The 27,158-nt window shown below is 44.5% G+C and overlaps 1 protein-coding gene across 1 annotated transcript in view; it reads left to right on the top strand.

Annotated features, from left to right (window-relative positions):
• The window catches only part of RTEL1 (regulator of telomere elongation helicase 1), a 73,770-nt gene that overhangs the window by 16,685 nt on the left and 29,927 nt on the right, over window positions 1–27,158 (top strand). The window contains exons 11-20 of the mRNA XM_090064099.1: window positions 156–234; window positions 1,742–1,839; window positions 3,337–3,392; window positions 9,181–9,255; window positions 10,903–10,984; window positions 15,687–15,819; window positions 15,977–16,090; window positions 19,672–19,712; window positions 22,446–22,531; window positions 24,282–24,359. Of these exons, the coding sequence (XP_089920225.1) occupies window positions 156–234; window positions 1,742–1,839; window positions 3,337–3,392; window positions 9,181–9,255; window positions 10,903–10,984; window positions 15,687–15,819; window positions 15,977–16,090; window positions 19,672–19,712; window positions 22,446–22,531; window positions 24,282–24,359 (842 nt within the window). The remainder of the gene's footprint in view (window positions 1–155; window positions 235–1,741; window positions 1,840–3,336; window positions 3,393–9,180; window positions 9,256–10,902; window positions 10,985–15,686; window positions 15,820–15,976; window positions 16,091–19,671; window positions 19,713–22,445; window positions 22,532–24,281; window positions 24,360–27,158) is intronic.

Raw genomic sequence — 27,158 nt, 5'->3', positions numbered from 1 at the left:
GCAATCCCAGACTGGTTACAGAAGCTCGGATTCTGGAACTAGAACTAGGTGACAATCTTCTTAACTGTGGGCATTTACAAGCGGGGTTTAGATGAGTTCTGAATGTTTCGATTCTGGGAACCGTATTACCGTTTTATGTCTCGGTTGTTTTGCAGAGATTCTTCTCCAGCTGGAAAATGCTATCGATGCTGTGGAGCTGCCAGGCAACGAAAAGGGTGTCACTAAGGAAGGGAGGTAGGTGCCACTCAGAGATTTTCATTCCAAGATTGCTATTCTTTATTAGTGTGTTAGAGGGAGAGGGAATTTCCAGCCCAGTGAAGAATATCTGGGTTGTGAGCAACTCCTCTAAAAAGCCTCTTGAAAGTAACTCCATGCTTTTAAATAGAAAACTCCAACTGAGTGAATAGCAAGAAGCGTGCCAAAACAGTTAGCTGTTTTTAACATTAGTTATGTTGTTCTGGCTCTGGACATGATTTTTATAATTAACTGCTGTTATTTCATAGACATAGATTTCATAGACATTAGGGCTGGAAGGGACCTCGGGAGATCATCGAGTCCAGCCCCCTGCCCAAAGGGCAGGCAGTCAGCTGGGGTCACGGGATCCCAGCCAGATAAGCATCCAATTTGCTCCTGAAGGTGTTCAATGTAGGTGCTTGAACCACCTCCGCTGGCAGACTGCTCCAGACCTTGGGGGCTCGGACAGTAAAGAAATTCTTCCTTATGTCCAGCCTGAAACGGTCTTGCAGGAGTTTGTGACCGTTCGACCTCGTCGTCCCTTGGGGCGCTCTGGTGAACAGACGTTCCCCCAGATCCTGGTGGTCACCCCGATAAACTTATAGGTGGCCATCAGATCACCCCTGAGCCTGCGCTTTTCCAGGCTAAAGAGCCCCATGGCTCTCAGACTGTCATCGTTATGAGCATGGCGTATTTTTTATGAGGTCTCAGAAATGTTCCTTATTTTACTTATTTGCTTCCATGTTGAGTAAGTAGTTGACTGTTTTAAATCCAAAGAACAGTCAGTATTAGACGACAGGAAACATGGCATGTGTCAAATTTGACCCAGAATGACTTAGCACCACGCCTCTGGTGTCTTGTAGAAGGCTGGAAGGATAGCAAGTGGTTTATTATATGATGGACTCTACAGTATTCTCCTACTCTGATTCAGTTTGCTGTGCTAGCCTTTCACTATTTACTAATGGCAGGGAGCACTGATGCCTGTTATAAGCTGGAGCCACAGCTTGTATAAAAACAGTAAGATACAGTTTGCAAACCCCCATATAGAGGGTGTGTGCATGTGTGCATTGTGGTATGCTGAACGTGAAGAAGGTCTTTGGGTGTGGACAACTGTACACTTCTCATGTTAAGAGGGAACTATTTCTGTAGAGCATGCAGCAGTCGATCCACTGTAACTATTAGGTGATTTGGGGTGACACAAGTGAGCTGTCCCCCAGCTCTGACTCTGCTGAAAAGTTGCAGAGGTTTTGCTACGCTTGCAGTTACATTCATTGTTCATGGAAAGTGTTTGTACATGATGTGTTTTTCAGAGTAAATGAGCTTTCAAGCCAAAATATGCTGACATAATCTTGCAGTAGAGTTTTGTTTGTTTTTCATACTTTGTTAACCCCACACATCATGGAGAAGGGAGTACAGTGAGCTACTAGGGAGAAGTCGTATTCTTTTGGAGTAATAAATGGTTATTTGCAAGTTTTGCCCACTTGTGCTTTTCTTTCTGAATTTGCAGCTACATCTTTGATCTGTTTGCAGAGGCCCAGATTACTTTCCAGACAAAATCGTCTCTCTTGGAGTCACTGGAACAGATTTTACAGTTTCTGTCAGGCCGTAAGTATAAGATTGTCACTGCATTTAGTACATTGCTCGGTTCTATGGGTAATACCTGATAGTAGTTTCCCTCAGTTGCAAATAAACAGGAACCTGCATAATTTTGGAACAAAAGGAAAATGGGAACTTTGAACAAAGCTGGACCTATTGTGCCCATACCTCTGTAGTTATAAAAAACCAAAATACTACCAGTTGGAAGTGTAGCATATCATCAAGGTTAACACAGATTTCATTGCTTTTATTGGACTGTGTGTTTTCATGTCCATTTTGATGACAAACCGTATTTCTGAGATGGCACCTGGTACAAAAGCTGAGTGTGCACAAATGCATGTGCCTTAAGTGCATTGTTCTCCAGACAGCCAAAACTAGAGCAAGTATGAGGGGAGCTTCTTGACCTGATGATGGCTATCCTTGAGTTACGATTCAGGAAAAATGAAAAGCTGCTGACACTTTGCCCTTTTCCTGAATGACTAACACACTTCTGCTTTAGTTTCTTAACTTCTTTGATTGATAGGTTTGTTCTTCTCTTGTCCTTCTGCAAGAAAAAGATTTGACTGCTTGCTTTTACACCTCTTCAAAAAATGGTCAAGCTGATTCTCAGTTAGCAACCTTGATTAAAAGTATTTGTTGAGAAGCATGGTCACTAGAGCACAGGCTGTCAGCCTAACGAGAGAGCCTTTGTGAACCTGTCTGCTGCTGCCTCTTTACCTTTTATTCCTAGTCTATATTCCCTCTTTATGCCTCCTGCACTCTGGCTAGAAGTTGTATTTATGTAACTTATGGGAATGGAGAGAGCTGATTCTTCTTCATATCTGAACTTTCAGTCTTCAAGCCTCCTATCCTTTGCTGGCTATATCCCTCTCCCTGTTGTCACAAACGCAAAGGCATTAGCATCTGCAGCAGGTGCCAGTTTGAGCCCGTTACATTACAAATTATGGTCAGTTCTTTTTGTATTGTTTTTTAATCAAGTCAGTATTAACTGCTCTCTAAGCTTCTGAAAAGCTGCTCAGTAATTTCTACCTGCTTATCTCTGTCTTGATTTCAGTACATGGAAAGTCATTTAAAATGTTATTTATTCTTGAATGCCCACCTACTTGCCTAGTTGACAAAGTCATGCAAGATGACGGGTTACCTGCATTTGCAGTACAGTTCTGTTACCTTAATTAGGCGATGGTACTCCATGGGTTGTAGTCCAGATGACTTAGTATTCAACCAAGTGAGGTGGCATAAGGTTCCTTAGAGAAGTCCCGGCTAATTGTCTGTTTCCAAAACTCCACGCTCCTACTTTAAAAGAGCTCCATAGTATGTTTGGGACTGATTACAAGTAAATACAAGTGGCACGAAGGTTGCTTCTAAGTGCATGTCAGAGACCAAACAAAACGCTGAAATCCTGTTATGTTTCAATTTTTGCACCCCAAACAGTCATGGAAATCTGCTTGATTCATTTATATTTTGGCATTAGATGGTATTTTAATAATAACATGCTGTCCTCTGTAGGTACTGGGATATTTATCAACACATCTGGATTACATAAACTTTCAGACATTATCCAGGTAAATGATTCTATCTGGCATCTTCATTTTTACTTCTAAAAGACTGAAACATTGTTAGAGAATGTGGAAAGACATTAAAGAAGTCTCTTCTGTCTTTGGACCGCTCTTTTACCTATGTGGGAGTTGGCATGCTATAGACATGTCTACCTAATCATTGAATCAAGGAGCATTGCTCCCAGTTTGTCCTCAGATAATTTTGAACAGAGGCTTTGTGCCTTTCACTCTGAACATTAAGGAGTGAGTACAGCTGTTGCTGTTGGTTTTCTCAGGTTAGAGATTGTTTATTCTCATGTCACTCTGGTCCACGTGGATTATGGAGGGCAGCCTGCTTAAAAAATCCTGAATTAGCACTGTTCTGAATTTTCTCTTCACATGAGGATCTCTAAAAGGATCTTCGTAGTGAGTATAACTTCTTAGCTTCCAGGACTGGCCTTTCACTGCATCTTGCAGACAGAAAGTACATTTATGGGAAATGCTGAACTGCCTTGTAATATTCAGAAGCAAGCTATAAAAGACTTAGGCAGCTGTTTAATTCTGATATTTTTACCAAGTTGATAATGAAGGAATGTGAAATTCTACACTGCTGTTTCTTTACCCTTGTCAGATGCTGTTTTAAGCTCATGCATATAGATATCCCTTTTGGAGAAGTCAGACTTAAATATGATTCAGTTATTTCTGGTCCCCACCAGGAGGAGCTACAATCTTGCACTGTACAAATAGCATGTTAACCTAGCTCTGTTTGGGCAGATGAGCTCTTCCCTCGAAAGAGTAAGCTTCAGTTAGAAGCAGAAGTAGACTGAGATTATCTCAACTGGGTTTTTTTGGTTTATTTATGGAATGCAGAAAACTTGTAAAAGAGAGAACCTATAGGGGTGTGCTAGTGGTGGACCAATAGCGCACCAAGACAACACGGGCATTCTGCACTGTCACCTGTTGCAGAATTATAGAATAACAAGCATGTGTATGTTTGATTGGGAAGGTGGATGTAGTAAATTTGGAAGTTCACATGGGTCAGTGAACTGACGTTCATGCCCAAGCCTTTGTGTTCAGACATATGACGACAGAGCGGCAAAGATGTTTGAAGAACTCGGAGTTCAAAATCAAAAGCATCTAGCTTGAAATATTTTGCACTTGAAAAATGGCTGACTCTCTAGACTGAGGTCACTTAATTCCTAGAATTTGGCCATTTCTCATTACTCTCCCTGTTTGAGTCACTGTAGAGCAAGTTGAACTGAACTTTTCCCAAAAGCTGCTGATGAAATTGGAACAAACTTTGTGTAACTGTTTTTCTCATTGGTTATGGTTCAAGCAGTTTCCTGAAGCCTTCTGTTCCCCATATGTGACAACAGCATAGGCGCCGAGTATGTGGGGGCACAAAGGCCTTGGCCCCTCTTGGGAAGAGGCTAGGGTGACCACCCACCCCTAGCTGGGCAGAACTGAGATATGTTCCCATTCTGGGAACATAAAGTCCCAATCCCAGGCAGCACGAGTCCACCACAGCAATTGTTTTAGATTCCCAGTATTGTGCTGGGATCCTGGTTTTCCGTTCACCATGGAAAAACGCGGGAAATGGTGGGTTTCACCTTGCAAGCTGGCAGAGTTCTCGTCTGCAAGGAGCTGCAGGGAGCGGGACGCCAGGGGCACCACATGCATGTACACGCATGCACACAAGCTCATGGCTGGAATACAGGTCCAGGCAGCTGCGGAGAGCAGCTCCCCCAGCTGCCTGCAGCTAAGTCTGTGGGGGGAAATGAGGTGGGGGGCAGATTGCAGCCCCCACAGTGAGGAAGGGACTGGGGCAGAGGCTGGCCCCAGGGCACTGCTCAGCCAGACCACTGCATTGGGGCCAAGGCAGGGAGCAGGAGAGAATCACAAGCAGCTCATTCAGGGGTGGAGAAGGGGCTGCTGGAGAGGCAGTCATGGGGGGGGCAAATGCCCCTCCCCCCAGTTTTGTGCACAGGGTGGAGGTGGATGTGGGCTGCCTGCTGTGGGGTCAGAACTTCCCGACCTACTGGCTTTCCCCTGGGAGCTCTACACTGCCATGGCAAGGTGTCCCCTGCCCACCCAGCAAAAGCAGGGGTGGTGGCACGGAATTGTGCCCTCCACTGCTGCTGGGCAGACAGGGGGCGCCTTGCCATGGCAGTGTGGTTGGCACAAGGCTCCTGGGGGCCTGGAGCTCCAAGTGCCCACATCCACCCCCTGTACCCTCAAAGGGCTCTGCTCAGCTCTGCTCCGGCCGTGCCACCCAGAGGTGGGGGGGGCATCATTTTAGGCCCCCGACCAGCAGATTAAAAGTTGGCTCCTGTGCACAATGGTGGTGTGGGTTTGTATAATCATCACTGCTGCATTTATGCTCAGTGCTTTCTTGTTTAATATGAAAACATTCAGAAGGCCAAAGTCAATATTTGGACATTTAGTCAATGACGCAGAAACTAAATTACGGCAAAATGAATGAAGCAGTTAAAGTAGAAGCCTGGTGGCCTTTTGAACTGATGAATTTTTCAGTGGTGTCATGCCCTAGTTCATTCAGCGTAGTGTCCTGGATTCAGCCGTGTCAGATAGCTTACACCCTTTGATTTGGAAGAGCTCTGCCATATGCAGCCTTTTCCAGAAAAATATGCTGCTTGGAAATGTCGGCTGTAAAGGTTTAAGAAGTACCAATGTTCCCGAAATCTTGGGAAACAAAAGTCATCTCTGGCAGCAAGGAGGCGAAAGAAAGCTGTCTGTGCAGGAGGAAAGGAAGCAGGACCAAAGTGATCTTCAGTCACACTATTATGTGATTTCTTCTGCACTTTCTCTCTGGGCATAGCACCAGCTCTAATGTTTTTCTGTTTGTAAAGGATTATATGCTAACTGTTGGCCTCTCTGTCTTGCCAAAGGGCTTACCCTGCAGCTTGTTATAATTACTTTTGATGTGATATTATTCTTTGTAACTACAGTAGCTGGTATGCTCCTAAACCTCTTCCATGGTGGCACCTGGCCTTTGAAGGTCTACTGCTGTAATGAAAAGTTGCTATTTCTAAATGATGCTTCTGAGACACTTTTTGTCACGTGGCAGTATTTAGGTAGATATGTCTTCACCTCCTTGAAGAAGGGTACTTGTGCCTGAAAGCTTGCAAAGAACTTTGTTCCAGCTGCTCAGCTGGTCTAATAAAAGAGATCACATAGTTTCATAGACCCAAAGAACCTGGCCTGCCTGTGCCTTAGACCAACACGGCTACATCCAAAAACTCTGCGCATCCTTGGGGATTCCTAAAAAATGTGATGCATGTAATGGTGAGTTGTCCCATGTTTCTATCAGGAACTGCCTGCTTTGGCAGATTGAATGAACTTATTTCTTTCTGACATGGAATTTGACGGGAAGGGACGGGGGTTTTCTGTTTTGTTCTTTTTCATTCAGTAGTCTTAGGAAAACAATACTGCCTTTCTTGCAGCGGAACTGGCCACTCCACACCCAGCAGCTGATTCTGGCCCGCAGACCTAAATAGGCTCTTTCATTCTCCATTGTCCTAGCTGTTGCTATTGAGGCCATGCTGGGGTTAGCTGTGCAGATAGAAAGCAAATGTGTCCAGAAGCACACCGCTAAAAACCACACTTCTGGAGGCAGGCCGTCGGAAGAACAGCATGACTCTTGACCTCTTTCTCATGGGGCGGTGGCTGGACATGGTGCTGTACTTTGATTAGTCGGCTGTACGTTCTCTGGGTATGCGAACAGGATTGGGAACAAGTTATGTTCCTATTGAGATTCAGTTCAGGCTCAGGGCCGTTATGCTGGGGACGTGGTACGAACATGCTTATCTTGGTTTTCGTCAGCGCAGCTGAGCGAGCGCAGAGTGCCTTGTCAGCCGAATGTGCCTTATTGCTCCATGCAGCCAGAGCGGGCCTCATTCTTATGGCTCATTTCCATGGGAAATATAAACCAGAAGGGGTTTGGTGGCAAATCTCTGGGTCTTGTTGCCTCACATTTCTGTCAGACTAGTTCTGTGTCATCCAGAATTTCTTCCGCTTGCAGCTCCTTTTCACCTTGCCTTTACCAGTCTCCATCAAACTGTTAAGAGTTGGTGCCGACTCTCTGTATCTAACTGGTGCTGTGGTGTCTGGTGTGATGGGTACTGCTTGTTTCCAGCAAGTCCCAAAAGGAAAAGATCTAAAGTTTGATGCTTCAGCTTACTGAGTTGAAACAAGGCTGGCCCCGTTCGATTTGTAGCACAGAGCCAGTCCTGTGTACATGAATGCCTTTGTGCCTGTGAACGCAACGTGTGCCCCGCCAGTAGGGCATTGTGTTTCCATACAGACCCTGATGTACTGAACGCATGGGCTCTGATGTGCCGCTAGCACTTCGTATCTCGAAGTGATCTGCAGAGCAAGGGTGAGTAGAGAAAGAGTCTCAGAGGAAATAATTTGTTCATGGTTTCAAGCAGAGAGGAGGGGGTCATTCTGAAACAATCCAGATCTTCTGGGCTGTTTATTGGCCCCAGTCTGGTTCTTTATGTGCTGGGATGATCTGGTTCCATTTTTCCAGCTTTCATTTTCCATTTTTTGAGCAGCTTATTTTTATGAGTGGATTTTCCAAAACAACAAAAAAAATTAAACCTCAGCAAAATCCTGCTTAACTGCTGCCTGGTGACTGTTTTCCATCATTTAAACTTCCCAGAATTCTACTTCTGTTTCTTTTTTCAGTGGGAAATAACTTCCTTTTACTACCATCTGGGTAGCCGAGAGCACTGCTAAATTCCTGAAGAAATTTTGTTTGGAATATAGTTATAAATATTTTGAGAACCCCACCTGCTGTCCCTAAAGAAACCCTGACCTTTTAGTTGAGTTTGTAATTCCACATGGAAAGGGGATTTGCTTTTTAGTTGCAAGACGTAGGAAGACCAAAGAGGCACTGTCCGTTCAGGACAGAGCTGATGCTACTTCTGATTTTTGTATGTAGAATTTGGAACCAATAATGGCTGCTCTTGTCTTGGAAAAGGACACTGGTAGAGCACGTTGTTGTAGCTGAGATTTTAAGCTGAAGTCAGAGGATTCAAAAGGGTTGTCTTCAGAGCGGCTGTGACTGCCGTCTTGTGCACTGTAGTGCTTCTGTTCATCATAGAGTAACTCCATCATGCTTAGTTGTGTCTAAGGTATACATACGTTCATTGCTGTCACTTGTGTAAATCGGGTATTTGCTCACACAAGTGGCTAGGCCATTGCATGAAGCGGCATAAGTGTGCAATCTCACAGACTAAAAAAGAGAGAGACCATGCAAGCTCTGGGGAACCCAAATTCACTTCATCAGATGCTGTGAAGTGAACGTGTGTTCATGAAGGCTTGTGCTCTCTCTCTCTCTCTGTAAAAAATCTTTTTTATTCAGTCTATAAAGGTGCATATCTACCCTGCCTTCTGACTGACTTCAAACTAACACCTCTCTTAGTTTGCATAGCTGTCCATTTGCATTCAGCTGCCTGATTTATGCATTCAGGTGCTATAACTGTGTACACAAGTGGATATACAATCATTAAAAGCATCTGAAAATTGAGACTAACATATTGAAATGCTTGTAGGTATGCCCACTTTCTAATTGATAAAATGTATCCTGAGTTTTTCTCCTCTATCTGAGTTTCCTGTAGAAATATCTTTACTCAGAATTTGCTGCAGCTTTTATTAATGAAGAGGACTGAAGGATGCATTTTAAAGTTAGAGCAGTGGCAGTTATTTTGCAAATAATGTTGTGGTGTGTGCATTATTGACTTTGCTGGGACATCTGTTACAGTTCTGTCTTTTTTTTCCATCTGTTTCCTAGACTGTATTTAGCACTGATCCTCCGGAGGGCATATCGAGCACCAAGCCAGTTCAGTCTGTATCAAAATATTATAAGGTATGGGATGCCTGGTCTGTTTTTGGCACAGTCTTTCTGTCCTTATGTGGCTGAGGTAATACAGTCAAGACTCAGAAGTGGCTAGGGTAGCAATATAGGTTGTTGAATCCCAGGAGGAGGCAAGGGAATGTCTTTATTAAAATAAATGTGTAAGATTAGAATTTGTTGCTCCAGTTCCAGGAAAAAAGGGAAACATCTGATTTTTAGTTCTAAAATGTGTCTTAAGAAGCAAGGAACCACAAAGATGCTGTATCCATGAGTTCATGAAGATTTTGCCATGTGCCTGCTTTTTGCTTTTTTTTTTTTTTTTTTGGAAGGGATAGATGGGATTTCATCAGAGTCTTTGTTCCAGTATAGTGGGCCTCAAGTTAATCAGAAATGATCATTAATACCCTGCTTCTCTTTTTCATGTTATCTAAGCATACTTCATAGTAAAACTGTTATCAGTTCCTCCCTCCACCCCAAAAAAAAAACACAGTATGGGAACAGGTAACAGTGGGCGGGTGAAAAGGTTTGAGATAAATTGTCTTATGTAGCAACTTGGAAACACTAAATTTCCTGTCAGGAAAAAAAAGCAGCCATGGTAGTACTTACTTTTTTCATTTCCAAACAAAGTTTGCAAAAGCCTGTCTATTCAAAGACAACACAATACATGTATATATTTTGTCCTCCCCCTCCCCTGTGCCTCCCAAAATTGGGATTAACTGACCCTTTCAATACAATGTGAATGCTAGGGATCTAGCTTCATTTGGATAAATCAAATTCCTACCACATTTACTAAATAAATGTTGACTAATGGCAGAGACTTCTAGGTAATTTGGAAAGAACCTGAGCCTTTGTAGCACAGATTCCCTCTCATTAGACTTCAAGCTTTTAACACATCAAAACTTCACCTCCCTACTGTTTGGCATCATTATCTGCTACGCAGCTGGTCAGGCTTGTGTCCTGTCTGCTCCAGACCCCTGCGACTTGGAAAGCGAGATGTAACACAGTTTTAATTGATCCTAATCCAGCCACTTTGCATTTTGAGCTGGTGACTCAGTCATTTCCTTCTTTAGAATCTGCATCAGTTGTAAGCTGGATATCATTTGTTTGCCACAGACGTTCAGCTGCTGTATGCATGACGTTATTCTGCTGGAGTTCCTTGTTATCTCCTGGCTGCTTATCTTTAGGTTCCCTGTAGTTCAGTTAACTTCATCACTGGGACCATCTTCTATTATATGTTCACATCTATCATTTTGAAAATGTCTAAGTTCTATTAATTTTCCCTTCTGAGGAAAAGGAGCTTAGTTTTTTTTATTAAAATTTGATTCCTGAGACTTATATTTGTTTGTTGTAATATTCTTAGGAAATATTCTTCTTGCATGTTCTTATTTCCCAGGGGAACACAGGTGACTGATTGACTCTGTCTCTCTTGCATGCAGTCCAGAAGCTCTCCATGCCAATAAATTGCTCCAAACTAGCAGTTTAAGTATTGGCCATATTTGCAGGGTGTGAGCAAGAGGAGAAGGCAAATGCAAACAGTGCTAGCACTATAAGAAGTGAACCTTGGCCATTCAGAGCAGGAGCCAGGATTGGGAGTGATGCATCTGTGTTTCTTTTTGTACAGCAATCTGGAAACATGTTACTTCCCTGTATTTTCTACAGGTGCACATTCATTTGGATACCAGCAATCAGAGAAAGAAGCAGAGGACAGACCTATGGAGTTCATCCGTTACAAAAACGCAAGGTGCATGAGTGGGTTGGGGTGAAAGCCCTTAACAGCTAAACTAAAAGTCACTCAGCTGGTTCATCCTTAAAATAAAAGACTGGAAGCTGTCCCCATGGTCAGAAATGTATCTGTATTTTACCCTTCGGTACCATACACTGACCCAGGAAGGAACCTTCTGGCAGGTTAGGAGTCTCTGCCTAGCCTTCTTTAAATGTAAAAATGGATGTAGTGATTGGGAAGGTGAAATAGGCTTGCTGCTTAGGGTTTGCTCCTGGCTCTCTACCAAAGTTGCACCACTTTAACGCTGGTGGAATTCTTAAAGTAGTACAATCCCTCTAGTATAGACATAATTGTCAGCATTAAGGTGCTTTATATCAGTATAGCTGTTCTTATATGGAAAGAGAAATGACCTATATAGATAAAGCTCTTTTATACCAGTACCGCTGTCTGCCCTACAGGTTGTACTGGTATAACTACTCTGTTAAAAAAGCAGGTGTTAAACAAAACAGTGATGTAGCATAAAAAGTACTACTATACAAACATGATCTAATAAGCAAGAGCATCCACTGGGATTGGGAAGAAATCATCCTAGAGATCATCTTAATGCCTTTGATTTTGTTTCTTGATTACATGCATACTTTTCTCATGGTTGACTGGCTGGTTAGGACTGGCATTAGTTTGTGAAAATGGGGTAGCATGGGATAAGGAGAAGGGACAGCTGGGGATCTTTGCAGTTCTCTCCTGTGCAGTTATTTATCTTTGCTTTGTAGGCTGGTGCCTAGTCAGTTTGGGTGTTCTGGAATCTTGTTCCTTTGCTTCTGTACACAGCCCCATTGCAAACAGAAGGTCAGGTGGGGTTGTGGTTCCTTTAAGTGGCAATGAAAGCCCTGTCAGTGGGCTTCATGTGCCTGCGAACAGAGAATTGACTGGCAGGCTTGCTGAGTGAGCCAGTCTTGGGGTGTAACTCACAGAAGGTTAAATCTTGGCCCCTTCCTATGTAAAAATTCTTTTAGACCCAAAGTAATGTTTATAAAACCTCCTGGGTTCCTCAGGTGAAAGGCAGTGTAGAAATGTTGCTTTTGGCCAGGAAGTCTATGCTGTATTAAACCCAAGACTGTCAGGAAAGAGTTACAGTGCAGTTTTACCTCTAGCAAGGAGGAAATTTGCTCCTAGGCACATAAACTATGCCAATATGTGCTATAGTTTTAATAAAGATTAAATTGTCTAATCTTGATGGTAGCACTTCAGTAGAACTCCCACATTTTATGGTCGAAAAACCGAAATTAATTTTGTTCATTCTGAGATCCTATCGTGTCTGTTATAACACTTCCCTAGGCAGTCTATTCCACTGCTTCACTGTTCGCACGGTGAAGAAGTTTTTTTCTGCATATCCCATATAAATTTACTTTGCTGCAACTTCAAGCCGTTGGCCCACGTCCTCCTCTTGGCAGCAAGAGAGAAGTTCTTTATCTCCTTTTTATGGTAGCCTTTCGAGTATTTGCAGACTGCTCTTATGCCCCACTTAAGGGCCTTTATTTGCATAGTTTCATGGTTTTGTATGCAACAACTTGTCCTCCCCTAAGCGTCGTGTTTTAGTAGCAGACGTGATGGTCTGATTACCTCTCCAAGCCAAAGCATTACTCATAGCAGCTTGTTTTTGGAAGCCCACTGAAATTGGCAAGTCCTGCAGATGATAAAAATAAGAGCAGTCTGCTCTTATGCCCCACTTAAGGGCCTTTTCCGCAAGCTGAAGATGCCCAGCTCCTTCAGCCTCTCCTTGCGTAACTTGCTTTCCAAGCCTTTGATCATCTTTGTTGACTTTCTCTGGATCCCCCCCAACTGCTTCACCTCCATTTTAAAATGTAAGGCCCACAACTGCACGCAGTCTCCAGATGAGGCCTAACCAGTGCCAAGTCAAAGCACTATCACCTCCCGCGTCTTTCACCTAATGCTTCTATTGGTGCAGCCCGAAACCATGTTGGCATTTTGTGCAGCTGCATCACACTGCAGACCTTTAGGTGAAGAAATACAGAAATACTCTAAATACTCTAAAAAATGAAGAAATGCTCTATTTTTATCATCTGCAGGACTTGCCAATTTCAGTGGGCTTCCAAAAACAAGCTGCTATGAGTAATGCTTTGGCTTGGAGAGGTGATCAGACCATCACGTCTGCTACTAAAACCTGATGCTTGGGGGAGGACAAGTTGTTGCATACAAAACCATGAAACTATCCAACAAAAAACAAACCCATATTGTGCTTGTTTCCCTGCCCCTACGCACACAAGCAATAATGTCTGTCCACAGATATTCCTGTAAAAGAAGATTGGGTAATATCTGAGGAAAACAAAACTTCCAGGTCATTAAAGAATCTCGCTTCTATTAACTCTGACACCAGTAAGGTCAATGTTGACTTCATGGAAATACTTAGCACTGTTGCACATGCTTAGTCCAGGTCACCATTACTGTTATTCTTAGAAATGGGATGCAGTTCTCGTCAGGAGAAGCATTTTTACATGGAAAAGATGCGCAATGTCCCTTATTTAAATGTCAGAGTGTTTGCATCCATCTTATTTGATAACACAAAGACAATTTTAGACAGGCCTACAGACAATTTATTCTGTTCCCTCCAATGCTGTATATCACCTCCCACAGGAGACAAATACAGGGAATTAAATATAATTTTATGCGCCTTCATGCTTGAACCAGACATTGTCAACACTGGTCTCGTTTTTCTTGATGGTTGTGTTTTTAGTAAAAAACAAAGAATAAAGGACAAAGGAACTAGGATGCTAGATTTAAAAAAGGTGGATTTATCCAGCTCAAGGAGCTAATAGGCATGGTGGCATGGGAGGATAAACTGAAGAATAAAGACACCCAGGAGAGCTAGGAGCTTCTAAGGGGCACAGTATTGGAAACCCAACAAGAAACTGTCCCAATATGATGGAAGCACAAAAAGAATAGCAGGAGACCAATGTGGCTGCACAAGGAGCTTCCAAAATGCCTCAAATGCAAAAGGAAAGTGCAAAGGTAATGGAGGAGTGGGCAGGTCACGAAGGACACCTACAAGGAAATAGCAAGAACCTGCAGGGACAAAATCAGGATGTCAAAGATGAGAATGAGCTGCACTTGGCAATGAAGGTTAAGGACAACAAAAAAAGTTTCAGTAAGTATGCTGGCCAGAAACAAAGGACCAAAAAAGCTATGGGTCCTCTATTAACAAGGCACAGGAACTCCCAATTGAAGATGCAAAAGTGGAGCTACTCAACAGCTACTTTGCCTCAGTCTTTACAAAAAAATTAAGCTGCCAGACACCTAACAGGGATTATCTGGGTAAGGAAAGGGGCAAGCTAAGGAAGGAGATAACAAGAGAGACTGTCAGAGAGCTTTTGTTGTGTCTGAATGAATTTAAGTCAGTAGTGCGAGATGAGTTTCATCCCAGGGTCCTGAAGGAACCGGCAGAGGAGATCTTGGAGCCCTTGGCAATGATCTGCATGAAGTTGTGGGAGACAAGCCAGGTACCAGAAGACTAAAAAGGGCCATTGTAGTGCCCCTCTTTAAAAAAAAAATGAGGAGGAGGACCCAGGCAACTACAGACCTGGGTATTTAATGGAGCCCATCCTAAGGGGCCCAAAAATGTCTGTTTTCAAAGGATTTTATGGGGAAGCTGTGCCTTGGTTGGATTAACTTAAATATCCTGGGCTAAGTTCTAGACCTATCTGTTCTAAGTCACAGTCAGCTGGGGAAGCAGAGACTGCTCTGGTCCTGGGCCCTGTCCAACCCGGAGGGTCAGTGCTCTGAAGGCACCCTGCATATTTAGACAGTAAGTGATATTTCAGGCAGGGGATATTGTTGGTGGAACAGGGAAGGTTTTTATGTGGGCTGGTGTCACCTTGCCCTGGCCCTCTGCACCACTGTAGTGTCCTCTTCAGCTAGGTTTTAAATGTGCCCCTTGGCATGAAGGACCCTGCTTCCTCTGGGTGACGTGCCCGGACTCGTCTTGATATAGGGCCAGTTAGAGACTGTCTCCAGTGCTTATGATGAGTGTGCAGGCTATACCGGGGGAGAAGGAAGCTAGAGTTTTGGCAGTTGGCTAAAGGAGAGGTTGGGGATTTGGGGGCGTGAGAAGTCAGCTTAGGCTTTGGCTTCTAGATGTTGAGGCTGGTAGCTCTGGGGCAGGGTGCCCCTTTACTTTCCCCTTCCCCTTGTGAGCAGGGGTGGAGAGCAGTTGTTTTTTCAGGTGACCAAAGTTCCTAGTTCTTCATCCCACCTGTCTGGTTCTTCTACCATATCTTCCACTCATAGTACCTCTTGCACCATGAAGTCAACTTCTGGATGAAGGATTGACCTAGTTATATCCACTCTGTGCATGCAACTGGTCAGACTCAAGGTTTTGGTATCTCAGATATCTTTGATCTGACCCACAACTGTCTGTCTTGAAAATAGGAACTACTGAAATGGAAAGGGGGGCGGTGGAAATCTTGACCCTTTAATTCCTGTTTTGAATAGGCAGAATTAAGACCAGGATGGGTGAAGCAGAAACCCAGATTCTGGCTGCTCCTGAGTACCCGTGGAAGGTTAGCTCTGGAGTCTGGCTTTGTGATTTGAACCTGTCTTTAGTTTATTGAACAGCAAATGGGGCAGGGCACCCTCCACCACTCTGTGACATGGCCTCCACTGCACGGATCTTGGTTCTTAGAATTTTGCTTCCTATCTGATACAGGGAAGATCTTGAGTTATTGGTGTTTCAGCCCTGGGTACAGCATGCATGAGCTGGCTCGTCAGGGAGTCCGGACAATTATCCTCACTAGCGGGACTCTCTCCCCACTCTCCTCCTTCACAATGGAAATGCAGATGTAAGTACCTTTCTCTTGGGCGCACACTAAACTCGGTGGTTCGGGGTATTTGCTATCTTTATACCAATCTCATCATTTGTTGTAAGTGTTTGGGGTTGATAGCTGCAGCATGGCTCCTGGAATGAGTGTGAGGCGGACATTTCTGCTTTTTCCTCAGACCTTTCCCTGTTTGTCTGGAGAATCCTCATGTTATCGATAAACACCAGATCTGGGTGGGCATCATTCCAAAGGGACCAGATGGAGCTGTACTCTCCTCGTCCTATGACAAAAGGTAATAAATTATGCCATTTAAAATGTTGCTTTAAAGTCGTGGGTCTCGGCACATGGATTTGATTTGAAGGCTGAGCGCTTGCAGAACGTTTAGCGTTCTCTGCAGTTTGTTACTGAGATGAACTGACTTTCATATTAAAAACCAGGGGTTACGGTCAAAGTAGAAATCTTAAAAACTAGGACTGGAAAGAACCTTCAGACATCATCTCATCCACCACCTGCTCTTTTGTAATATGTAGCCAAAACATTCTTTGCAAATTAAGGTGATTAAGTCTTGCTCTACCCACAGTGGCTACAAAGAACATGCAATCATTGTCATCTTTATAATAATCTTTCAGTGATTGGAAAATTTTGGCATATTCCCCCTAAGCCTTTTCTTTCCTCGGAAAATTAATCCACTTCTTTTGAAGCTCATGTTTTTCAAATCTTCCATTACTCTTTTCAGTTGTCTGCATCCTCAGAGTGGCCCAAACTGGTCAGCTGGGGGGTTTTGAGAGCGTTCCAACAGAGATTTCAAAGGAGCATTGCACTTCATTGGCAGCTGGGTTTGTGCATGGGTTACTGACAGAAAGCAGAACTTTTCTGCTCTGGGGGAAAGGAAATGGAATCAGTGAAGACTGGAAAATAGGTTTCTCCCCTTTTTTGTTTCTGCTTTGTAATATCATGTCCAACATCAGACTTATTCATATAATGTGAAGATAAAAAATTCACACTTTACCAAATCTGGTGGATTATGGGTTTGTCAGCTCTTGAAAAGTCATTCACCCAACCTAGTGGTGTAACTGGGCTGGTGCCACTGAAACTCACACTAGGTTTTCCAGATATCGAGGAAGTGCCTTTGCTGTACGCATGGATTTTCTGATTTTTTTATTTTTTTTTTTAATTCTCTTCCCCAAATTACCCAAAGGAGGTACAGTCTGATACATTTGTTCATCCATTTTGAGTTCAGTGTTGTAGAGAAACAATTCCCCAGGCAGAGGCTACTTAAATTTGAGTTTAGCTTGGAGTAGACCTGACTTACCCCCTTTTCAATAATATTCCAAACCCCAACACAGACTACCCCATACAGTCTGCCCTTCCCACAAGAAGAAGACAGAAGGACCATGCTGTCTTTTGAGATTTTGCTGTTTCCATCAGTTTAACATGGAAGGCATTCAGATACTGCAGGGGTGGTAAGGAGTGTAAAACACTGGGCGTATAGATGCTAACGTTTGTGTCTGTGTTGGAGGGTACCAGTATAAGTTGTTGCATAACAGTGGCAGCCTATGATGCTGTAGGAATACAGGCGTGGCAGAACCTCTGCAACTTCAGCCCTGCTTCATTCAGGGTCAAGGTTAGAGTGAGGACCTTGTTGCACCTTAGACTGTTTAGCACTAGTCGCACCTTCAACTTGAGCAGCACATCTGTGTGGAGTGGCTCCACCTTAATGGAGCAGGAGCTGGGTTGTGCAGATCAAGAGAAAACCCTGCCCTGGCATGGCAGAACTTTGTGCCACATAAGTGCTTTAAGCCACTTTACGGTGTTAATGTGTGGAGAATCCAGGGATTAAGAGCTCCAGGAGCTGCGCAAAATTACCGTGTAGCAAGGCCCTGATTTGGCTCATTCCTACTGCTACAGTCATACACTGGTAGCAGCTCCAGCATAGCAGTTGATGCATGCTCTGAATCAATAGCTCCCCTTCCCCTTTCAAAATTGCTAATGCATCTGTTTGTCCCTGCCCTTAGATAAAGCATTGCAAGTCCAAGAAGTTTGGAGACCACTCTTTAAGTTCGTTCTGATGTCAGATCCCATAGTGCATGTCTCTTTTTGTTGTGCCTTGCATGAGGGGAGGGAAACACGCAGTACTTGCCATCGTCGATCTGGCACCAGCATTTGTAGCCTGTGTAAACATCAAGTTACTTTTTTTCTGGGGAAGCAAAACATGCAAAACTCTCTGGGACAAAAGAGAATGAGATATGAGGAAATGGATATAGGGAGAGAATAGTTGGATTCTCCATAGGAAGTAGCACCGTCAAAAGAATACCGGACCATGCCCGCAGAGCTGCGCTGAGTCAAAGAGTGTTAGTCACATTGTCTAATTCAGCTGGCACTGGAAATACAGATACTAAATCAACTCCTCCTGTCGCATGGCACTGCCACACCTAGTTAATAACCCTTATCACAGTCTTGGCAGCTTCTTCACACTGCTGTCTGGGAGGATTTTGTTCATGATTTCATTTTTAATCATGAACCTCATTATCTGTAGGTACTCATACTTTCGTGACTGAAGGCTGACGCATTGTGACCTAGATTTTCTTCAAGGCTAAAACCTAGTTCTAGTTGTTGCTTTTCTAGTTGATCATGACAATGTGTAGGGAGGCCTAATTATTGCTAGCTGTTTGGAGGGCAGTGGTCCATGGTGGTAAGTGTTGTACTAAAGCTAAGAGTTGTCAGAGCATCTTCCTCTGTTTCTGTAAAGATGGGACCCGGAATGTTAGTGAGGACACATGCATAGGAGGGATAAATGACATGGAAAATGAGGAGTGGAAGGGACCTTAGGAAGTCATGTAGTCCACCCTCCTGCTCAAAACAGGACCAGCCCCAGGTACATCATCCCAGCCAAGGCTTTGTCTAGCTGGGTCGTAAAAACCTCCAAGGATGGAGAGTCCACCGCCGCTCTGGGTAATGTATTCCAGTGCTTCACCACCCTCCTAGTGAGAGTTTTTCCTAATATACTTCAACGTCCCTTGTTGCAACCTGAGCCCATTGCTCCTTGTTCTGTCATCTGCCTCCACTGAGAGGTCTAGCTCCATCCTCTTTGCAAAGATCCTTAAGGTACTTGAAGGCTGTTATCAAATCCCCTCTCGGTCTTCTTCTCCAGACTAAATCAGCCCAGTTCCTTCGGCCTCTCTGCAGGAGACATGTCCTAGCCCCCAAACTATTTTCATTGCCCTCTGCTGGTCTCTGACTTGTCCACATCCTTTCTGTAGTGGGGGGCTCAAAACTGGACGCAGGACTTCCTATGTGGCTTCCCCAGTGCCGAATAGAAGGGAAGAATCACTTCCCTCCATCTGCTGGCAGTGCTCCTCCCAATGCAGCCCAGGATGCTGTTAGTCTTCTAGGCAACAAAGGCACACTGCTGGCTCATTCACCTTCTTGTCCCCTGTCACCCCCAGGTCCTTTTCTGCAGAGTTGCTGCTTAGTCCATTGGCGGCCAGCCTGAACCGGTGCATGGGATTGTTCTGTCCTGAGCACAGGACTTTGCACTTCTCTTTACTGAACCTCATGTCCAATCCTCCGTACTGCACTAGTACTGACTAAGGGGTTAGAGATGTTAACGAGAGGAGCCCCTTCTGTCTTTCCTACCTCAAGGAACCTGTAGATGTTTTTACAATACTAAGTGGGAGGGAAGTACATGTGGACATCGCAATGTCTAGAGGTAACGCTTGAAAATGCTGTGTTCCGGGGTGAGGACTGAAGACACAGGAAGGGAAAGTATGTGAGATTAGGAGTGCCTTACTCCAGGCAAAGAATTTCAAAATGGGAACTAGTTAATATAAAAGAAACTGCAGTGGTGATATTGTTGTTTTAATCTCTTTGAAGGTTTTCTGAGGAATATTTATCTTCTCTGGGGAAAACTATAGGTAAGTGCGGTATACTCGGATCCTAGAAACAAGCTATGGTGCTTGTAACTAGGTGGGGAATGGGGGGTGGAAAATGACTTCTTATGGACAGGCATAAGCAGTTATGGTATCCAAAGGGGAGAACCTTGTATGTGAGCTGTTTCTAAAGACTTCTTCCATCCTGAAATAACTAGTCTGTTATTTTAAGACAGCATGTGATATTGAATTATGTGCACACTGTATATCATTCTTTCGATATGCTGAGCACATCTTTCACAGTATACCTACTCAGCACAGACTGAGAAAGAAAGTCATGATGGTCTGTGACTTATGTTAGACTTTAGAAGGTACCAGAGAGCTAAAACTAATCATAAGTTAGGCGTCCCTCCTTATAGGGAACAATATCATACAAACCTTCATCCTAGCCACCTCCTTCATGGGGGTATAATGCACGCTATACTCCAGCAGTGCATGGATGTCTAACATATGTATACCAATGTTGCTGAGCCCAGAGTTAATTAAGCATTTTTGTCATGATTCATTTGAGGCATGGGGTGTCTGTGAGTATGTAGTTTCAGATCTGTTGTAGCATAAGGGACATTTGTAGAGCAGTAAAGTCTTATCAGTGAAAATGGTAACTGGTTAGCATATGCTAAAGAATGACAACAACTAGATATTACCTCGCTTTTTTAAGGGTTGGGTATTCCCATGAGCAAATTTAAATGTTTTGTAATCTAGTGTTTCATTTGGAGAATCAGAGTGAGAAGAGGCATCAAATGCTAGTGAAGACAGATAAATACAGAGAGAGGTTAAGATCAGAAGGCACGCACAAATCAGATAAGTGTATGCACAAGTAGCTAGTTAGATGCATTTGCATTGAATAATTCCCTGTCAAATGCATCTAGTTACCAATTGCAAATGTAAGCACCCCTTTTTATGCACAGTTGCTTGTCCACTGACCTAGAAATCTAGCCCTGAAAACAAACTGCCAGAATATAACAACAGTTAAATAACAGAACATGATAGTCAGAATATAACAGAAGGAGATGCAAGTTAGAAAAGAAGAGATCTTCAGAGATAGTAATGGAAAGTAAATTAAGCCTTACTTTATAAAGTTATATATAGCACCAAAATGGCTAGTGAAGTTTTGTGTAGCAATTACAAAACCATCTGATCAGGTCCATCCTGCTGTTTTTATCAATTTTTATAAGATGGCTGGGGGAAAAATATATATTTATATATTTTTAAAGTTTAAGAGAAATAAAATTGTGTTGCTTGGCTAAGGGGTTACTGAAAGGGGAGTATGTTAAATCTATAGAATCTAGAAAACAAGCCATAGAAGAATGGGGGAGATGACATGAAGTATTTTCTTCCCCTTATTTCTGGCACACACATGTAATAAGTGCCGTGTTGCGTCAGGATTGTGCAGCAGAAAAACAACCCAGTGGCTGTATTTGTTCCTGGATTGCAAGTCTACCAGGTTCAAGGCTAGAGAAAAAACCTGATTTTCTCAGATGCCCATGCTTTCCCTCTATGTCAAGAAGCTGAAGAGGAGATGGAGGGCAGACCATGACATCCCTTAAAAATAGGCTACTGTATTTACTTGAATAGAAGATGACCCTAATTATAAGATGACTCCCCCCAGTAATTAGATTCCATATATGGAAAATTTATAAATTTGTTATAATTTTCCAGGCATAGAGAATCTAATCACTGGAGATTTGCCTTGAATTTGTGCCCTTCCCACTGCTACAGCGGGAAAAATAAATCTGAGGGGTCAGGTAGCCATTTGCCCTCTGCCTCCCCCCAAAATTTTCCCTTGACAGCCTCTTCTCCTTCATTTTTTTCCCCCCTGGTCTTATCTTGCTCTCCCTGAGCACATGGAAAGGAAAAGGAAATTTGAAAACAGTAAGCTTGAAATTAAATATGACTATAGTAATTTGCATGTAGCAGCCATACACATGATTCATCCAGAATTGATGCATGGTACCTTTTTTGAAACTGCTGCAAGTTTTAGCACAGGTATTCTTCTATGAACACACCTTTGAGCAGCACTTTGGCAGCTACTTGTATGTAGTACAAAATATGCAATGTTAGTCCAAAACCAAAAGACTAATGATTTACTACATAGTTTGTTGGTCTAGGCTCCACCAGAGTCAACAGCATTTCAAGCTATAGTGACCCTACGGCTCAGCAGTGCTCAGTATGTGCGTGTACTCCAGATATCCCCTCCTCCCTCCAAAGGATCCATGTGCTAATTAGCCCCGACACATGAGGCACTGGGCAACCTGGACTGGCGTCACCTCATGGAGGGCAGGGCCGCATTAATCATATACCCCAGGCTGAGAGGGGGCGACAGAGGGATTCTGGGTGAATTGTATGCAATGTCGTGGCTCACAATGACTTGAAAGAGTTGGTGGTGAGGGGAGACTGCGCTTCATGAGCACTACCACATGTCTTAGTCAGAGGGGTACCCTAACCTTTTCTTGTGATAGGTTCCCATCGGCATGTTTGCCCAGTGTGGGCCATGTGTTTTATAGTCCTGCTCAGTGTTGACTGCATTTAATCAACTTCATAGTTGGTTTTGCATTGCTTGAGCACATGTTGCTTTTGGCAGTAGTTTAATGATAGTGAGATTTTCTTGTATGCAATTCATGCCTTGTCTTGTATTCAAGTAAATATGGGTATTCCCTACCCACTGTCTGGAAGAAAAGCACTGTGAATGGTAGGATGTGTTTCTCTTTCTTGTTGCAGGTAATCTTGTCCGAGTTATACCAGATGGGCTCCTGGTTTTCTTCCCTTCATATCCTGTCATGGATAAAAGCCTGGTACATTGGAGAGTATGTTGGTCATTTTCTTTTTGTGCCTGAAATCTTAGTTACAGATTTTGAACCAGATTATCACACTGGGGTGTTTACATGAGGATACTCGAGACTTCATTCTAGCTCTGACTTGCCTGCATATCTGTTTGAAATACTTCAGGATTGTTTATTATTTACTGTCTACATTTTGGTATAGGTTTTATGCAACCTTGTACAGAACATGAGACATATTGCAACTCCCCTCCCCAGATTCCACCCAGAACTGGACAGTGAGGAACCTGGGGAACAGGAAGAGCAAGGGGTGCAAGATGTTTGGTTTCTTAGGCAAAGAGCGTTCTGCACATTGTTGTTACAGCTCAGCTTGTGGAAGCGTCTGGTTCAGACATCTGTAATGTTGCTATTTGGGCTGAAGTTTTTCATGCCAGACATCTGCCTCAGGCAGCATTTTTTTTTTTTGTGAAAACTTTCAACTTAAGCAAGCCAGCTGTTTCTGAGAGTAAGGGGAGAGGAAATTACGTTTTGTTTTGCCTGTATTAAAAACAAAACAACTCTGTTTTTGTTTTGTTTTTTAAAAAAAGGTCCTGGCAAACTTGTCTTTAAAAGAATTGGAAGCTCCAGGATTGCTTTCAGGGGCTTGGAGTTTGACAAGGGTGGGTGTCCTTCTGTCAGGAATACCCCTTTTGTCAGGCCCATGGAAAGTTTGAAAACTTTCAGTAGAGACTTAGTTTTTAGCAGCTAAGTTTCCCACAGATACTTTGCATGCTGGTTTTAATTAAACTTTGGGCTGAGCAGCATGTTCCCAGCAACTTCAGTTCTGGTTTACTCTAGGTCATGCTGGACAGTGGGACTTGAGTCATGAGAAGGTACTCCCAATGATCCTTTTGTGCTCAGAGAGCATACAGAAGGAAGATGCTTTCATTCTTATGCAGAGAAGATAAAACTTGTATCTAGGGTGGGAAAGAGAGGAGAATTGGGACTGGAGCTCATGGTACAGGAAGGGAAAGCTTGGGAACTGGGGAGAAAAATTGAGGTTGGGCTAGGAACCAGAAGGTAGGGGCATGGATTGATCAGATGAGGAGCCAGCTCCTGGGCAAGAACAGGGACTGGCTGAACAAAGAAACTGGGGCAGGAAACTGTGAGGACAGGATACATTTGGGATGACCATACAAAGGAGATTAAGATTAGGAGCCTGTGGGGAATTCAGAGGTGAGACTAGGACTTGCTAAACAAGACTGGGACTGAATGAGAAGCTCGGTCATGAATGACCAACACGTTTGGGACTGAATGAGAAGCTTGGTCATAAAGATTTGGACTGGATGTCTGAGTAGAATGAGACTGGGACAAGGAGCCAGAGAGAGAAGGAGAAGGAGAACAGGACTCGAACTAATTGAAGGGGATGGGATGCATGGGTCAAGCTTCTTGTATATGAACTGCATGTCCTAGCAGAAGTTGCATTAGGATGCTCCTCTAGGTAATGTTGTAATGTGCTGTGCTGGTGGGGAGCTGGAAAACAGATTTGTAGCGCAGATTGCGGGGAGGAGGAGGACACCCAGGAAGCCTCTCTGATGGTAGAGAGGGACGGTTCTGCAAACTGGACCAGAGAGGTGGGCCTTGCATCAAGGCGTGGCAGATGGCCAGCTGCATGGAGAGCCACTGTCGCAAGGGTCTAGACTGGGGCTGGTGCCAAGAGAGCAATAAGTGTGGATAACATGCAGCTGCTACTCCCCCCACCTCCCCTGTACCCATGTCTCATTTATCTGTTTAACAGGAACACGACTTTGCCAGAAGAATTGAAGAGGTAAAACCGATGTTTGTGGAACCGAGGAACAAAGACACCTTCACGGAGGTCAGTTTGCATCTGTCATACTGGGTCTGCTGCAGTGATTTCAGACCAGCCTGCTTCTTTGGAAGTTCTCCCTGTCACCTTTCTGCTGCTTGTTACCCTGTTTCCTTTGTTCTGTTGAATTTCATCAGGTTTTGACACCTAGACAATAGGGTTGGGGAGGGGAGGAAATGTTAGTCTGTCTCTTGAATGTCTTCTAGGCCGTTTCCCTCCAACTGTTCATTTTGCAGACAGTTGACTTGATTGTGAAATACACATGCACACATGCGCGCGCGCACACACACACACTATTATATGTGTGTGTGTATGTGTATTTTTTTTTTAAATTAAAAACACAGTTACCTTGGCTGGGCAATGTTAATTTCTGCCTAGAGGATCAGTGCATTAATCAGATGAAGCGTGTTACTCTGTAATGTTTCTGCTCCTGCCCATCTCTCTTTCATACTACATCAGCACTTAATTCAGGAATCTCCAGTGGAATGCAAAGCCTTTTAGGTTGGGTGTATCGAGACTCACCCGGTGTGTGTCCTTCTGTGGGAATCGCCTACAAAATACTTGCTATGTGCCACATTCCCAAGTCAAAGCAATAGCCAAAGGAAGAAGAAGGTTGACTCTACCAGAGAGGAAAGAAACTCCTACCAGCCCTCTGTTTCTGTATTAGTGTGTCTGACTGGTACCACCGTGTTTAAACAGTCTCCTCAGGGTCCAACTTGAGTAACTGCGAAAGACAAGGTCAGCTGTATAGCAGTTGTCTTGTGGACTGCCTATGTGGTTGTGTGCTCCATCTTGGCTTGTGTCCAACAATTTGTCTTTACCATTTAAAACAAGGGTGTCAAACTCACGTGGCCCCATGCCGGCCAAACCAGGACTGAATCTTTGTGCAGGGTATGTGGACCGGTGGCATGAGGGGTTAGTCCAGCAATCCGCGGGCTAGATCATACAGCTCCATGGGCCGGATCTGGCCTGCAGGTTATATGTTTGACGCCGCTGATTTAAAATGTTTTTTGGCAAAGTAAACATTAGATAGTTTTCATAGTTTCATAGTAGCTAGAGTCGGAAGGGACCTAGGTAGATCATCTAGTCCGACCCCCTGCCTTGGCAGGAAAGAGCACCGGGGTCAGATGACCCCGGCAAGGTGCTCATCTAACTTCCTTTTAAAAATCCCCAGGCTAGGAGCCTGCACCACTTCCCCTGGAAGCCGGTTCCAGGCCCTAGCCACCCTGCCTGTGAAGTAGCGCCTCCTAATATCTAATCTAAACCTACCCTCCGCCAGCTTGTGACCGTTATTCCTGGTCACTCCTGGCAGCGCACGGGGGAACAGGGACTCCCCCAATACCCGCTGATCCCCCCTGACCAGTTTGTAGCAGGCCACAAGGTCCCCCCTTAACCTTCTCTTGTGGAGGCTGAACAGGTTCAGGTCCCGTAGCCTCTCCTCATAAGGCCTGCCCTGCTGACCCCTGATCATACGAGTGGCCCTCCTCTGGACTCTTTCCATATCGTCCACGTCCCTCTTGAAGTGTGGCGCCCAGAACTGGACGCAGTACTCCAGCTGCGGCCTGACCAGTGCCGCATAGAGGGGGAGGATCACCTCCCTGGACCTGCTCGAGATGCATCTGTGGATGCATGACAGGGTACGGTTGGCCTTCCTGACCGCGTCCCCACATTGCTGGCCCATGTTCATCGTGGAGTCAATGACGACTCCAAGATCCTTTTCCGTCTCCGTGCTGGCAAGAGGGGAGTTCCCCAACCTGTAAGTGTGGTGCCGGTTCTTCCTCCCCATGTGCAACACCTTGCACTTATCAGTGTTAAACCCCATCCTAGTCTCATCCACCCACCGTTGCAACCTGTCAAGGTCAGCTTGTAGCCTATTGCACCCTTCTAGTGCACCCACATCCCCCCACATCTTAGTGTCATCAGCAAACTTGAACAGGGTGCTTTCTACCCCCTCATCCAAGTCACTGATGAAGATGTTGAACAGTGCGGGCCCGAGGACCGAGCCCTGCGGGACCCCACTGTCCACGTCCTTCCAGGTCGAGAAGAACCCATCCACTACCACCCTCTGGGTGCGGCCCTCCAACCAGTTAGCGACCCATTTGACCGTGTGGGCATCGACACCACAGTCTCCCAGCTTTTTGATGAGGACAGGGTGAGAGACAGTGTCGAAAGCCTTCCGGAAGTCCAGAAAGACTACATCCACAGCAACCCCTGCGTCTAATGATTTGGTGACCTGATCGTAAAAGGCCACCAGGTTGGTCTGACAAGACCTGCCACTGATGAACCCATGTTGGTTGCCCCTGAGCATGCATTCCCCCGCAAGGCCCTCCTGGATGTGTGCCAGGAGAATTTTTTCAAAGAGCTTACCCGTGATTGAGGTAAGACTAACTGGCCTGTAATTTCCCGGGTCCTCTTTTTTTCCCTTTTTGAAGATAGGGACCACATTGGCCCTCTTCCAGTCCTCCGGCACCTCACCAGAGCACCACGAGTGCTCATAGAGCCGCGCCAGGGGTCCTGCAATGACCTCGGCCAGTTCCTGTAGAACCCTAGGGTGAAGATTGTCCGGACCAGCGGACTTGAACACGTCCAGCCTCTCCAGAAGTACCCTAACTAACTCCTCGCTAACCCCTGGCCCAGGCGTGTCTCTCCCGGGGCCCGAGGGGGGCCCAGCAGGGAGGTGGCTGGACTGGTCCCTACTTAGGAAGACAGAGGCAAAGAAATCGTTAAATATGTTAGCTTTGTCATCTGGCATGACGACTAAGTTGCCCATTGTGTCCTGCAGGGGCCCCACATTACCCGGGACCCTCT

This window comes from Crocodylus siamensis, chromosome 10, assembly GCF_052110815.1.
Source record: "Crocodylus siamensis isolate JL-2025a chromosome 10, ASM5211081v1, whole genome shotgun sequence".
Taxonomy (NCBI): Eukaryota; Metazoa; Chordata; order Crocodylia; family Crocodylidae; genus Crocodylus; species Crocodylus siamensis.
The sequence above is the reverse complement of the archived record's forward strand: the minus strand, read 5'-3'. Positions and strand labels throughout refer to the sequence as shown.